General features: G+C 42.9%; 1 protein-coding gene across 1 annotated transcript in view; it reads right to left on the bottom strand.

The window, feature by feature from the left end:
• Positions 1-16,269, bottom strand: part of FBP1 (fructose-1,6-bisphosphatase 1) — a 31,710-nt gene that overhangs the window by 9,661 nt on the left and 5,780 nt on the right. Inside the window, exons 2-3 of the mRNA XM_010836043.1 lie at positions 8,274-8,436; positions 5,219-5,311 (exon numbers count right to left, since the gene is read on the bottom strand). Of these exons, the coding sequence (XP_010834345.1) occupies positions 5,219-5,311; positions 8,274-8,436 (256 nt within the window). The remainder of the gene's footprint in view (positions 1-5,218; positions 5,312-8,273; positions 8,437-16,269) is intronic.

The following is a 16,269-nucleotide window of genomic DNA, read 5'->3' as shown; positions in this document are numbered from 1 at the left end:
AGATGAAGATCATGGCATCTGGTCCCATCACTTCATGGGAAATAGATGGGGAAACAGTGGAAACAATGTCAGACTTTATTATTGGGGGCTCCAAAATCCCTGCAGATGGTGATTGCAGCCACGAAATTAAAAGACACTTACTCCTTGGAAGGAAAGTTATGACCAACCTAGATAGCATATTACAAAGCAGAGACATTACTTTGCCAACAAAGGTCCATCTAGTCAAGGCTATGGTTTTTCCAGTGGTCATATATGGATGTGAGAGTTGGACTATAAAGAAAGCTGAGCGCTGAAGAATTGATGCTTTTGAACTGTGGTGTTGGAGAAGACTCTTGAGAGTCCCTGGGACTGCAAGGAGATCCAACCAGTCCATCCTAAAGGAAATCAGTCCTGAGTGTTCATTGAAAGGACTGATACTAAAGCTGAAGCTCCAATACTTTGGCCACCTCATGTGAAGAGTTGACTCATTGGAAAAGACCCTGATGCTGGGAGGCATTAGGGGCAGGAGGAGAAGGGGACAGCAGAGGATGAGATGGCTGGATGGCATCACCAACTCGATGGACATGAGTCTGAGTAAACTCCGGGAGTTGGTGATGGACAGGAAGGCCTGGTGTGCTGTGATTCATGGGGTTGCAAAGAGTCGGACATGACTGAGCAACTGAAGTGAACTGAACTCAACATTTTCTATGATCCATATGCTCAAAAGAAATACAAAGTAATTCCATCTAGTCATGGAGTTGGAGGAATTTTTTTCTAGCCCAAACCCCTTTCTAATGCCCAGCCTCCTCCAAACCCCCAACAATGAATGTCTTTGTTCAAAAAGAACCTATTACAGTCTCATGTAGATGCTCACAGACCAATGTGCATAAAGCTTGGCAAAAATTATAAAGCCTCTGGACCCTACCTTTTTCTACTTATCACAGGCCACCACCTGCAGCAGGTATTGATTTGTTTTAACCCATGCTACTCCATATAGAGCATGAAAGACACCATGGATTCTGGAGACTTGAGGTGGTGGAGGAGAAGGTCGGGCAGAATTGGCGTGGGGCTGTCATGTCCATAGACAGTCTTCCCACAGAGGGACAACCCAACCGTCCCTAAAAGTTCTCACAGGACATTTGGCAGCATCTCCAGTAACTCAGCCAATATTACTCACTACTGTACCAACCTAGTGTGCAAAAAAAAATATATAAAATGAGGTCCCTGATCTCAAGGGGTATATAATCTAGAGTGAACATCAGCTGATTTTGCCTGGCCAGTATGCTTCACTCTTCTGCTGACAACTGAACTTTAATCTTCCTTAAGATACCGTCCCCCTCACTCTTAGCTCCAATGGTGGACACATGACCCTGACTTGACCAGTCAGATCACTGCATGCCTTAGGCCACAGTGACTGGTTGAGAGATGCACTCATGAGTTAAGTCAAGCCAAGCAGGGCTGATGAGGTGAAATCCCTGTTGAAATTGTTGGACAAGAGGTTTCCATCTTCTTTTACTTGTCTATTAACTTTTGGCTGTGATGGGACTTCATTGCTGCATGCGGGCTTTCTCTAGTTGCAACAAGCGGAGGCTACTCTTCCCTTGTGGTGCATGGGCTTCTCATTGCAGTGCTTCTCTCGTTGAGGAGCACAGGCTCTAGGTCCACGGGCTTCAGCAGTTGCCGCATGTAGGTTCGGTGCAGTGGCCTCTAGGGCATCCAGGCTCTAGAGCCCAGGCTTAGTAGTTGTGGCACATGGGCTTAGTTGCCCTGTTCATGTGGAATCTTCCAGGACCAGGGACAGAACCCATGTCCCCTGTACTGGCAGGTGAATTCTTAACCACCGGACCATCAGGGAAGTCTAAGTTTTGCATCTTCTGTTTGAGTAACTGAAAGGATTGAATGTAAGCCCAGACCTACTGGGAGCCATTCTTCTACCAGAAAGGAGGGAGCTATAGAGATAGAAAGTGTCCTGTTATGTGAGTGTCTGAGTCCTCGAAAACGGCTGTACTACCCAGTGGACTTTTTGGTTACATACACCAGTCATTTTCCATTCCCTTCCCTCCTTCCTTTCTCTCCTTAAGTTGGTTTGAGTTGTGAAATTGTGTGTTGAATATTAATAGAAAAAGCAAGTAATATTAATGGCTACTATTTACTGAGCACTTTTTATGTGCCAGGCACTATTTTCATTGCTGTTATGCTTAATTTTCAATATCTTGTCCTTATGGATAACAAAACAAGAGGTTATATTGCCCAAGGTCTCACAAACCTAGTAAGTGTCAATGTCAGGAAGCCATATTCCATATGGCTATTAAGACTCTGTGTGTCCAGTTAAGGGAAGTGAATTGGATTCTGAAGCTGCTAGAACACCTCTGAAACTCTGCTTTTACTTCCGGGCCAGGATATGTTTAACGGATATTAAAAATTAGAATGTATCCAATAGAGGATAAGCACACTAGAGAGAGGTTGAAAAATCATCTCACATGAAAGATATTTAACTTAAGATTTAAAAGAAAGGGCTTTCCATGTGGTGCTAGTGGTAAAGAACCCTCCTGCCAATACAGGAGACTTAAAAGAAAGAGACTTGGGTTTGATCCCTGGGTCAGAAAGATCCCCTGGAGAAGGAAATGGCAACCCACTCCAGTATTCTTGCCTGGAGAATTCCATGGGCAGAGGACCCTGATGGGTTACAGTCCATAGGGTTGCAAAGAGTTGAACATGACTGAAGCGACTTTGCAAGCTTCAAAAGAAAGAGAGAGGAGGGCAAAAAAGCCATTTCCAAGCATGTAAAAGAATCTTATTTTCTAATGATACACAAAGACCATTATGAGCAACAGGGAGACAGATTTTGATTCAATATTTGGACAAACACTCATTCAACACCTCAGGAAAATTCTACCCCTTCTGAATATCTCTAGCCAGAGGCAGGGTGACTCTTCTGGAGGTGCCATGGCAGGAACTTCATAGAAACACTGGACCACGGGCCCTAAGAGATCCCTTTGCAGCCTGTTTCCAGGCATCTTGTGGGCAAGACCAGCTCACTGTTGCCAGATTTCAGTTACCAACTGATGTTATGCCTCTGAGTGGGTGCACCAGGAACCTGAATTCCAGCCCAGAACCAGCTCCGCAGAAAGCAGGAGACGCCTCCTTTAAAACATCAGACATTTCAGTATTTATGCCCTGTAAGCTCTCAAATGGCTTCAAACAATCAATAAGGCTTTTGAAAACTGAAATGACTTAAAGACAATGTGACACTCGTCACCTCTCTCAGTCTTTAAGAGAGTCACTTCAGGTTTATTGAGAGGAGTGTGGAGATGCATTGTTGAGTTCTTCCAGCATTTGTAATTCAAGCTGCTGCCGCAAGCTGTTATTTTTTTTCAGTTGATAGTGTCAGTTTCCCAATTTTTTTTTCCCTTAAAAGAGTCTTTATTAGGAGAGGGGGCTTGAGGCAGAAACTGGGGCTGGCAAATGTTAATGCTGCTTTAGCTTTGGTTGAGTCATTAACCAAAAGTCTACCTCTATATGAAGAATTTTGCTACAAAGCTCTCTTGTATACTATAATATTTGGATCTGCTACCTTGCAGGTAAAATTACATGCCTGCATATCTATACCAAGAAGGGAATATTTCATGGTATGACTTGAAAGATAGATTAATTCCCGCCTTTGTCTTTCTGGTATGAGTATTAGAACCTTCAATTACTTAAACTGTCTCCCAGCCAAGACAAATGCAAAATTTATTTCAGTAACGAAAGAAAACTGTCCCATGGTGGTCCTACTTTCCATGTTTGAAAGGAGATTATGTGCAATACTAGACAAGTCACTTTGAAAAGTAATGCACAAATTGCAGTCTCAGTTCTTAAGTTATGGCCTCTATATCCCAGAATGGGGGAGTTGGAGGAACCTCGGAGGTCAGCTGAATTAGCTGCCTCATCCATTAAGATGAAGGAAAGGGCTCAGCCTCAAAGGCATCTGTAAAGTTTTATTTCTAAAATAAACAAGAGGGCTGAAGACAAGATGACACATTTTAGATTTCATCGTGTTTTATGATGGACCCACAGGTATTTATCTATTTTTCACTTGTCTGTATATTTGAACTCTCTTCCACCCCCCAGCCCTCCACACACAGACTTAAAGAGAGGCTTTAGAGGTAGAGTTCCTGCACAGGTCATGCGGGAAGAAGAGACACAGGGCAGAAATCTGGATCCCCATGCTGTACCAGTATGCTTTCTGTAATTTATAACAAAGGAGTTTAGGGTCAGCAAACTCCTCCTGTAAACCAACAGAGAGTAAATATTCTAGGCTTTACTGTCACAGTCCTTATCACAACCACTTAACCCTGCCTGTGTAGTGCAAAATCAGCCAAAGGCAACATGTAAACAAGCAAGCTGACCATATGCCATTAAAACTTTATTTATGGAGACTGAAAATTAAGTTTCATATAAATGTCACGGGTCATGAAATATTATTCTTTTAATTTTCTTTTTAGCCATTCAAAAATGCCAAAGAGTTATTTTTTGTTCACAGGCCATAGCAATCAGGCAATGTGCTGGATTTGGCCGGGGGAAACCATAGTTTGCAGACTTGATTTAGAAAATTTAAAGGACAGTTTTGATATAATCCCTACTGTTGTCACACTCTCACAATTCTCAATTCACATGGTTATCAGTGCTACAGCTATGCACCATCTCTTCCCATCTACCTCTTACTACATTTTCTTTTAACAACTTAATAGATTTTCACTATGCAGTTAATGCTGGAAAAGTCATAACTTGAGAAATAAGGGTCTTTATTTTTTTTTCTGGTGGCTCAGGTGGTAGAGAATTTGTCTGTGATGTGGGAGACCTGTGTTTGATCCCTGGGTTGGGAAGATCCCCTGGAGAAGGGAATGGCTACTTACTCCAGTATTCTTGCCCAGAGAATTCCATGGACAGAGGAGTCTGGCAGGCTATAGTCCATGGGGTCACAAAGAGTTGGACACAACTGAGTGACTAACGCTTTCGCTTTGGGGCTTCCCTGGTTACTCAGCTGGTAAAGAATCTGCCTGCAATGCAGGAGACCTTGGTTCGATTCCTGGGTCAGAAAGATCCACTGAAGAAGGAATAGGCTACCCCCCTACTTCAAGCCTCGTGGGGTTTCATGATGTACAGTCTGGCTGTGCCATCAACAGTGAAGCAGGACTGGATATTCAACCTTAACTGTACTTTTGATCCCAAACCAGCTGCTTGATCCATTACATTTTACCTTTTTGTAGATGCCAAAGATGGTTCCAATGGACACAAGGCAGTCGATGTTGGATGATCCATCAAGGGGATCAAAACAGACCACATATTTACCCTGAACAAAAAAGAAAGAAAATATTAATACAACTTTGCTTTAAAAATGAATACATTGTAACAAAACAGAGAATATACACTAAGAGGTTAAAAGAAGAAATCTAAGGGAAAATTCAAGAAATGCGTTTATTTATACTCTGTCAGGGAAGGTATGAGATGGTATACAGAGTGAAAACAATAACAAACATATATCAAAAGATCATTAGGAAGAGAAAACACAGAATAGGAGGCATAGATGAAGGTGAGAAATACAAATATTAAATAATAATTTATTATATCATTGATTTGAATGAATCATCATTATGGTTTGAGTTTCCTGGCAGTCAAAAAAGAAGAGAAACAAGATTAGTCACTTCACTCTCTTTATTCATAAGGGACATGTTAGTTGCTCAGTCGTGTCTGACTCTTTGTAACCCCATGGACTGTAGCTTGCCAGGCTCTTCTATTAATCCATGGAATTCTCCAAGAAAGAATACTGGAGTGGGTACCCATTCCTTTCTCCAGGGGATCTTCCCGACCCAGGGATCAAAACCATGTCTCCCACACTGCAGGAAGATTCTTTACTGTTTGAGCCACAAATGTAATAATTTAGGTGAAATAAAGTCAACATTAAGGTCTATAAGAAAATGTTCATGTAGTTCCTACAGATGACACTTGGGGTTACAATGCACAGAGTTCTCACCCATATTCCTATTATAATTTCCAAAGGAAATAACCCTCAGCGGCAGTGGAACTACCAAAGATTCAGTCTATGGATAGGATTTTCAGTGGTACTCTGGAGCTGATTGGTACTGGTTCTCAAGAGCCAATTGTGCACATCTCTTCCCAACTCTATTTTCAGTGATGTCATATTGATAACTTAAAATCAATTATGGGACACTATTTCACAGTTTCAAGTGACAAGTGCTACAAATTACAGATTTTTTTTTCTAACAGAGAGACAGTTTACCAGCATACCACTGGAAATTTTCCATCTCCAAGTTAGCCACTTTAATATGTGGTTTTAAATTTTTTGCATCAAATTAAGGCACTTCTCTGATTCCCTGGCTTCTTGCTCCTAACAAATCCTCCTGGCCAATGCAGGAGAAACTGTCATCAGGAAAACAGGAGTATGCTTATCACTACAGTGCATTGTAATCAGAGAAGTTGGGCTGACAGAGAATATTAAACAGCAAATTTAATCCTAAAATGAACATGCCCTAAACTGACAAGTACCTTTAGAAACGCAGCAGAGAACAATATGAACTTCAGTAGTATTTCAGGAATGACACAAAGCAATCAAATCGGATGTGACTCTCCATTCCTCTTATAAAGGTTAGACTGGATATCAGGCAGTGTCTTTAAATTGACCTCCTGTTGCTTTTTTCTCATCATACTCCTTCATGTCCTCAATTTATCTCAAACAGGGAAAGATAGTAAGCCATATAACTGCATTTTTCTACTCAAAAGGTATTATTAGTATTATGATTGTTGTTCAATAAAACCTGGATATACCCTTTCATTCACTTTTTCAACAATAATCTATTGTTGATCCCCTACAATGCACAGGTATTGTGCCAGATGCTGGGATATAGAGAATAGAAATTGTTCTCTGCCCTCAAGAAGCAATCAGATTGGAGTGGAGCAGGAGCCTATAGGGCTTTCTTAGGAAAGATCCTCTCCCCCACCCCTATGTCCTCTGCCTGCCTTCTGTCTGTAGAAAAACACTTTGGCTAAAGAATAAATTCAATCATAGAAGTGACAAAATGCAAAAACAAAGGAAAACAATCAAGGAAGACCAAATAATAGTTTAGTCATTAAACAAAGTCAAGAACCTTCATTTCTTTCTTCTGAGCCATATCCCTTGAGCTGTTTTGCAGATACTGAATCCCCCACCCAGGTAGAAGAAGTTAACTACATGAAAACCAGGCTAATCATTAAGCTTACACAATTATTTTTAAGAACTAGCTTCAAGGAGATGGGAACAAACTGACCCTGGAGTTGAAGATTAGCCGTATTTAAAACAATCAAGATGACACCAATCTGACCATTACATGACCAATTTCAAGATGACTGTCAGGGCCGACTGTGCTATTCTGCATACAGCTCCTTCCCTCTGCCTATAACCCCCTGAAACTCCCCTCTAAAAACTCTTGCCCCTAGATCAGCAGCAGAGAGTTTGTTCTTTGGGATATGAGTCCACCTTCTTCCCACCATGACTGGTTTTCTCAATAAAGCTATCTTTCCTTTTACCCAACACTTGTCTCTCAGTGGGATTCCCTTGTGGCTCAGCTGGGAAAGAATCTGCCTGCAATGCAGGAGACCTGGGTTCTATCCCTGGGTTGGGAAGATCTCCTGGAGAAGGGAAAGCCTACCCACTCCCATATTCTGGCCTAGAGAATTCAGACCTAGTTCTCTGGCTCAGAGAACTATACAGTCCATGGGGTTGCAAAGAGTCGGACACAACGGAGCAACTTTCACTTTCCCTTTTTTTCTCTCAGTATTTGATTCTTGAGCAACCTAAGTTTGGTAACAAGATTAATAAGATTCCAATGGATTCCAATGCATGAATCACTGATAGGAACTGCTAGCAGTTTAGATTGGCAGGAAGGTTGGTTGTGAAGATTGGAAACTAAGTGAATGGAGATGAAGCAAATGATGTAGTTAACAGAAGACAGACTTCGTAGAGCTTTGAACATGACAATTAAAAGAAGTGGAGATAAATATGAATATATTTGAGTCTCTCCCATGAATGAGCACATAGGAGAGATGATAACAGAATGGACTGTGGTGAAAGTGCGGACAGGAGAGGACAGTCTGAGATATGGCAGTGAGGAGGAATCTGTGAAATGATGACCGGTGGTTCAGGAGGGATCCAGGGTGAGTCTTAAGAATCCAGCTTGGTTGAACAAGTGGAGTCATTGACGAAGCCAGAAAGAAAAATGATTACATTAAAACCCTCAGTAGCGTAGGAGCAGACCCACCCTTTTCTCAGGTTCTACTATTATGGCATGTTCATCTTCTTCTGACACAAGAACACAGGTAGCAAAAGATGACTTTAACACATTAACAACCAGGTCATTGGAGAGGACATCCAGCTTCTTCACTTGATCTCCCGTCACATTGGTAGTGCCAGCAATTCCATAGCTAGAGGGGAAAAAAAAGCCACAAAAATATAAGCCATGAATACCAGAATGTTAGTGCATCTATAAAGTCACTGAAAGAGAGCATTTGGTAAGATTTAGAAGAAATGAAAGGAGACACATGGCTTGAGAGAAACAGAATGAGAAGGATGGCCGTCTCTCTGGAGTGGCTTCTGGAAGGAAGGCAATATTGTCGCTCACCTGTCCAATGCCTAGCATGATAACCAGCACAGCTTTGTGGCTAAATCCGTGCTTCTCAGCCTTTTTCTCATTATGGCCCTCAGGAGGCTTATTTTTTTCCTCTAACATATGAAAATTTAATATTACAGATAGAGTGTGTCTGTTTATGCATTATATGTCCATATGTTTCATACCTTAAATGACTGTTTTTTTCACCACCACCAATAACGAATTTTTACCCCTGAATGCATGAGTTAATGTACAATGAGTTAGGTGAGAGACAAGGCAAGCAAAGAAACCTTCTGTGTGGGAGGGAGCCTGAGATGGGAACTAAGCCTAGGGATCTCTGGTTTTATAGCTGACAAGATCCTAAAAGAAAATAAATATTGACAGATCCTACCACCTCCTTTTATAGAGGAAGCTCACTCTAAGATACCTTCTCTAAACTGGAGCAGCAGAGCGGAGGTGAGAAGCTCACTTTGACTTCCAGGCCAGGCCCCTCCTGGTGGTACCTCACAACCTCCAGCAGGAGTCCTAGGGGCTGGAGGGAGTGGGAAGTCCAGAGTCCTTACTTTATTTGAAAGGTACCTGCAAATCAGTAATTGTGGAATTCCCAGAAACCAAATAGTTGGTCCAAAGTAGAGCCTAGTTTGTTAGAATGAGGGAAGAAAAGGGTTGTCATAGCCTGGGGTTGAATAGGAACACTGAAAGGAGGGGAAATGTTTTTGAGGAAGGATGCACAGAACATGAGAAGAGGCTGGATGTGGAGAGGGAAAGAGTAAGAGCATTGAAGATAATGCCAAACAGCTGAGAGTGGGTGTTATGGGGCACCTCGGCTGAGATGGCTGGGAGCACTTATCTGAGGACTGACTGTCATGGTATTCACTGCTTCAACTCTCAAAGATGCATTTTCTCTACACATAACTTGGAAGACTCTGGGTGGCCAAAACTGAGCCAGCACCCAAATGGCTCATCTGGCCTGACTCTCTCCAGGAAGTAACCCCAGTTATCACCGAGCCCATTCTCCAGTGTCGTCTCTTTCAGCAGCATTCTCCCGCCCACCTGGAAACATCATCTCATCCCTCCAGCCCTCCTCCAAACCCTTTTCTTTTCATTATGTCACTCCTATTACATGAATGAAAGACCAAGGGATCTATCAGACTTGCAGCTGAGGTTTTGCTTCTCCTTCTACACAATCTCTTTCTCACTTCAATTGAGAGGCTGATGTTGATGAAGAAGGAAGGCAGCCAAATTCTGGGTTGAACTAGGGCCTGGCTGGACCCAACCACTCACTGGCCTCCATCTCCCTCAACAGCCCTACTGGCATCAATTGGCTCTCCTTCCTAGCCTGATATTTCCACCATTAAAATCATCACTAATTCAAAAGGGCAAACAACATTGATGGAAAAGAATATGGGCTTCGTGACAGAGACCTGGCTCGGCCCTCAGCTCTACAAATCCTTTGCTTTCTCTGAGCTCTCCTTTTCACTCATGAACATGGAAGGCAATGATGCCTCATGGGGCTGTTGGAGGATTACACACATCGCATATACACAAAGGGTTTAGCACAGCTCTTGACTCTCAATGTTAAATCCCCAGTTTTCCCACTAAAAGGAGCACTCATTAAGAATCTGCAGCACTATGGGAGGATTCTCAAGATCCACCTTGCTTCACCCATCATTGTGTTGCCATGATTGTTTAACTTTTAATTCCATGAGGATGAGGACAAAGGGGTATGTTTTTCCCCACTGTGTCCCAGCTTCCATCACATAGTAGGCCCTCAAGCAATACTTGCTAAAAAGTATCCACTGAAGAGAATAGAAACTCAAGCCTGAAGAAATGAGTATAGGACTCAGTAGACTTCAAGGTCACTCCACACCCTGGAGTGTGGAGGAAGCCTCTGGCACAGTCCCCAGAGTGACTGGCCTATGGGGACAGCTCCAGGGAGGCCTGGGGGGCTGGAACAGGTGGATGAGCCACCGAGGCAAGAGTGGGCAATACCTACTATCCATGTTCCACCTGCTCAGGCACCTGGCTCAGTGAGATGGGTGAAGAGCAGTTAGGCCTCAGCCCTCTCACTCAAAATCTTCCCAGAGGCCTGTGTGAGTGATTATTTATTCTGCAAATATTTTTTGTCCCCACTGTACTGAGTGCTGTGCTAAACAAGATGCCATTCAGCATCTAACCCTCATGGAGCTTAGTGAGTGAGGAAAACAAGAAATCAATATGTACTTCCGAATGAATAAGATGATGTCAGAAAGTGACAGGTGCTCTCATTTTAATAAAAGGAAACAAAGTGCTGGGGGACGGCTGGGAAAGGGTCAAGATGGTCAAGGAAGATCTCACTGCAAGGGAGCAGTTCCAGCTGAAGGATACTTTGGATGTTTTCCAAACAAAAATGAAGCTATGACAAAGCCCTAAGAGAGTCCAAATAAGCCAGCCAGTAATGATTCCAAAGAACAGCTCTGGGTTAGTAATTTATCCAAAGGGACAAGGACTTTGTTTTTCACATATTTCCAAATGGGAGGGGTTGCTCTGTGCACATTTATACAAGTAACTTTTTAAACCTCAAAGTCTTTCCCATGCTGTGGGCTACAAGAGGCTGTAGTCAGCCTCAGGGCAGCTGGCTCATCCAGCCGGGTTCCACTCTGCTGTTCTAGGGTTATAAGGCGCCTCCTGTCCTGGGGTCACACCACCTCTCAGGGGGAGTCAGGTGGGGCCATATAACAGCTGCAGAACTGTGGGGGACACTCCACACACCAGAACCCAAATTGCCATCTTGGCCAAACCATGCAGACCTCTGTGATGGCCCTGCCTCCCTGCCTGGACAGGTGGTCACCTCTCCATCCTCCTCTTTACCCCTGTGGAGCCTCCCTCCTCTGTTTTAACCAGAAAGATCCTTCCCCATCTTTCCTCCAGTTGCCTGTGAAGCATAAAAAAAAAATGAAGAGAGATTATTCTGGGCCCCTTAAAGTCAAGATTCAGGCACACTCTAGGATATCTTGTGGGAGGGTTTCCCCTAGTGGGACCTTGTGTTAGGAAGGTCTTCAAGAAGGATCAGGAAAGTGACTCTAAGGTAGAAACAGGCTTCAGAATGAAGAATGCCAATGAATGAAGAATTCCTGCCATCTCACTAGTGACGATATCTGAGTCAATACCCCCATCACCTTGGTTTCTGCATGGTGCACCTTAGCGCGTGAAGTTAGCTTTATCTCACATGGCCCTGCTTCATCCTGCCCAGGAATGACGAGCCAGGACTAAGCAAATGCTCAGTCAGGCTTCCCCCACGACGTCTCACGAGGGTTCCCCAGAAGGGAAGCAAGACCTGGACAGTACATATTCTAAGGATCAATGAAAAGTCGGAAGCAGGAAAGGATTCTGCAACTTTTTTTTTCTTTTTTTACTTTTTGGGTACACCTCCCTGGCATGTGGGATCTTAGTTCCCCAACAGGGATGAAACCCAAATCCCTTGCATTAGGAAGTGCAGAGTCTTCTCAAGTTGATTTTTCTTCCCAAACTCCAGAGAGTTTTTTTCTTCCCAAGCTCGGAGAAGTCATTAGCTGAAGAAAAGAGTTTATTTTCTTCAAAAGTTTTCAGAAAATCCTTTAAAACAATGCCGCTGCTGTTTAGTTGCTAAGTCATGTCTGTGTGACCCCATGGACTATAGCTCACCAGGCTCCTCTGTCCATGGGGATTCTCCAGGCAAGAATACTGGAGTGGGTTGCCATTTCCTTCTCCAGGGAGATCTTCCCTATCTAGGGATCAAACCCAGGTCTCCTGCTTGGCAGGTAGATTCTTTACCACTGAGCCACCTGGGAAGCTCCTTAAAAGCAATACTCTTCTGCATTTTGATCAGTCATCATTCCATCAAAGGTCCCAAAGGATAGAGCCTTCACTATATAACCTGATGGCCACAGGCAGCAGCAGCAGGGAAAGGCAACAGCATCATGGGCTTTCCTCCATAAGCTGGGACCCTAGACCATGAGGGTTCAAATCCCAGCTCTGCCACATGCTGAACAATTCTGTGTCAATCTCTTAGCATCTCTGATCTTTGGTAAAATCGGAATTTAGTGTATCTATGGCACAGTATGTAGAGAAGGAGTGTAAATGGGTTGACAAGAGTAAAGGACTTAGAACAGAGACTGGCACCAAGGAAGTCGGCAGGAAACAGAATCCCACCCTCAACACCCCTCAGCAGGAATACAACCCTGCTGAGAAGCACCAGAGGGACCTGGGCTCAAATTCTGCCTTTTTCTCTTGCTGATTGCATGATTTCCATCAAGTTGTCTCAGCTCCCTGATGGTTCATTTCTAGGCTTTGTAAGGACAAGGACTAATCCACCTGATGCACCTGGTTCATAGAGGCCAATGGCAGCCATCACCATTCTTAATGGAGCCCCACGTGTGGTGCTGTGTGCCTGTCCCACAGGAACCCACTAAGTACCGGTTGGCTGATGAGGGGGAGGGGAACTACTTCTGAACCAGTTTTTCAGGCAGCTTCTGGGAAGACAGCCAGCGCAGAACAGTGTCACAGATAGCTAAGCAAAAGAAAGTGCTCAAAGTTCACATTTGACTAACCGGTCATTTTGAAATGAAATGTATTATTTCATTTCAGACGCTTATGACATGTCACCTCAATTTTATTCATATTAGTTGGCCCTGCAGCCCAAGTTGTTCAGGGTGGCACAGCATTCTGTCAAGGTTTATGTCTCTGTGACTGTTCAATTTTAAATCCCTGGAGACACAAAAGTCCTCCGAGCTTGGGAAGAAAAAACTCTCTGGAGTTTGGGAAGAAAAAATCAACTTAAATTTTGCTGTCTGTAATTTCTGTCTCTTTCTCTCTCTCTCTCTCTCTCTCTCTCTCTCTCTCTCTCTCTCTCTCTCTCTTTGGCTACACCACGCAGCAAGTAATCTCTCTTCCTTTATACTTACTATATAAACTTCACTGAAACTGTGAAACAGCTATAAGTCACTTTAATTCACATGGTGGGAAACTCTTTAGAAGGATAGGTTCATTTGACCAGTGTTTTTAAATCCTTAGAAATTTGGACTAAATATTAGCATGTTTTTCTTTTTTCAAATTTGCATACAGTTTCTAGAGCTGTTTTACAGCCATAAAGTCTATGATTACTGATAGTCTGGGAAAGTCTCCTTTAACATTCCTGAAGCACCTCTCTAGATACAAGGACTGGAGTCAGGGCCACACTTAGAAAACTTTCGATGACTTCCTTGATTTGCTAACTAACTAGATCTTTTCCTTCTGAGGTCAGCATGACCATGTAAAGTTCTTGAATTAGCATGCACCAGAGCCAAGGAGGAAGAGCTCATCTTCACAAGAAAAAGGGAGGCAGATTGTTATTTAATCCTTATTGCTAAAGCAGACTTGTTGATTGATTCTGAAGTAAATGACCAACCATTCATCCAACCCAGAACATCCAAAGGTCAGATCAGAAATATAGTCCACCCTGGATATCCTGGGGTTTGCATCCACGAATTTCCACCTGTGGTTAATTGAACCCAAGATTACTCAGGGCAGATGTACTCAGACATTTTATCTAAGGGACTTGAGCATCCGTGTCTTTTGGTAGGTGAGGGGTGTCATGGAACCAATCCTCATGGACATCTAGGGACAACTATATTTTGAAGAAGAGATGCCAACCAGAGCAGCTTCAAAGGCTGCAAACCCCAATGTTGGCTTAAGTTCATGCCAGCCCAAAGTGTGCTCATAGGATGGTATCAAATCCTCACAGAAATTAAACAGCAGAGCCACCAATCTGAGCCCAGCTCCATCTCTCCAAAATATGTTCTTAAAGCCAGATGGTCGACACCAAAATCAGATTGATTATATTCTTTGCAGCCAAAGATGGAGAAGCTCTACACAGTCAGCAAAAACAAGACTGGGAGCTGACTGTGGCTCGGATCATGAACTCCTTATTGCCAAATTCAGACTGAAATTGAAGAAAGTGGAGAAAACCACTAGACCATTCAGTTCAGTACAGTTCAGTTCAGTCGCTCAGTTGTGTCCGACTCTTTGCGAGACCATTCAGGTATGACCTAAATCAAATCCCTTAGGACTATACAGTGGGAGTGAGAAATAGATTTAAGGGCCTAGATCTGATAGATAGAGTGCCTGATGAACTACGGATGGAGGTTTGTGACACTGTTCAGGAAACAGGAATCAAGACCATCCCCAAGAAAAAGAAATGCAAAAAAGCAAAATGGCTGTCTGAGGAGTCCTTACAAATAGCTGTGAAAAGACAGGAAGCGAAAAGCAAAGGAGAAAAGGAAAGATATAAGCATTTGAATGCAGAGTTCCAAAGAATAGCAAGGAGAGATAAGAAAGCCTTCATCAGTGATCAATGCAAAGAAATAGAGGAAAACAATAGAATGGGAAAAACTAGAGATCTCTTCAAGAAAATTAGAGATACCAAGGGAACATTTCATGCAAAGATGGGCTTGATAAAGGACAGAAATGGTAGGGACCCAACAGAAGCAGAAGATATTAAGAAGAGGTGGCAAGAATACACAGAAGAACTGTACAAAAAAGATCTTTGCGACCCAATCACGATGGTGTGATCACTCACCTAGAGCCAGACATTCTGGAATGTGAAGTCAAGTGGGCCTTAGGAAGCATCACTGCGAACAAAGCTAGTGGAGGTGATGGAATTCCAGTTGAGCTATTTCAAATCCTGAAAGATGATGCTGTGAAAGTGCTGCACTCAATATGCCAGCAAATTTGGAAAACTCAGCAGTGGCCACAGGACTGGAAAAGGTCAGTTTTCATTCCAATCCCAAAGAAAGGCAATGCTAAAGAATGCTCAAACTACCGCACATTTGCACTCATCGCACACGCTAGTAAAGTAATGCTCAAAATTCTCCAAGCCAGGCTTCAGCAATATGTGAACCATGAACTTCCAGATGTTCAAGCTGGTTTTAGAAAAGGCAGAGGAACCAGAGATCAAATTGCCAATATTTGAAGGATCATGGAAAAAGCAAGAGAGTTCCAGAAAAACATCTATTTCTGCTTTATTGACTATGCCAAAGCCTTTGACTGTGTGGATCACAATTAACTGTGGAAAATTCTGAAAGAGATGGGAATACCAGACCACCTGACCTGCCTCTTGAGAAATTTGTATGCAGGTCAGGAAGCAACAGTTAGAACTGGACATGGAACAACAGACTGGTTCCAAATATGAAAAGGAGTACATCAGGCTGTACATTGTCACCCTGCTTATTTAACTTATATGCAGAGTACATCATTAGAAATGTTGGGCTGGAGGAAGCACAAGCTGGAATCAAGATTGCCAGGAGAAATATCAATAACCTCAGATATGCAGATGATACCACCCTTATGGCAGAAAGTGCAGAAGAACTAAAGAGCCTCTTGATGAAAGTGAAAGAGGAGAATGAAAAAGCTGGTTCAAAGCTCAACATTCAGAAAACTAAAATCATGGCATTCAGTCCCATCACTTTATGGTAGATGGATGGGGAAATGGTGGAAACAGTGGCTGACTTTATTTTTCTGGGCTCCAAAATCACTGCAGATGGTGATTGTAGCCATGAAATTAAAAGACGGTTAGTCCTTGGAAGGAAAGTTATGACCAACCTAGATAGCATATTAAAAAGCAGAGACATTACTTTGTCAACAAAGGTCCATC

The sequence above is a fragment of the Bison bison genome, unplaced genomic scaffold, assembly GCF_000754665.1.
Source record: "Bison bison bison isolate TAMUID 2011002044 unplaced genomic scaffold, Bison_UMD1.0 scf7180017864057, whole genome shotgun sequence".
Classification (NCBI taxonomy): domain Eukaryota; kingdom Metazoa; phylum Chordata; class Mammalia; order Artiodactyla; family Bovidae; genus Bison; species Bison bison.
This window is presented reverse-complemented; position numbering and strand designations above follow the sequence as displayed.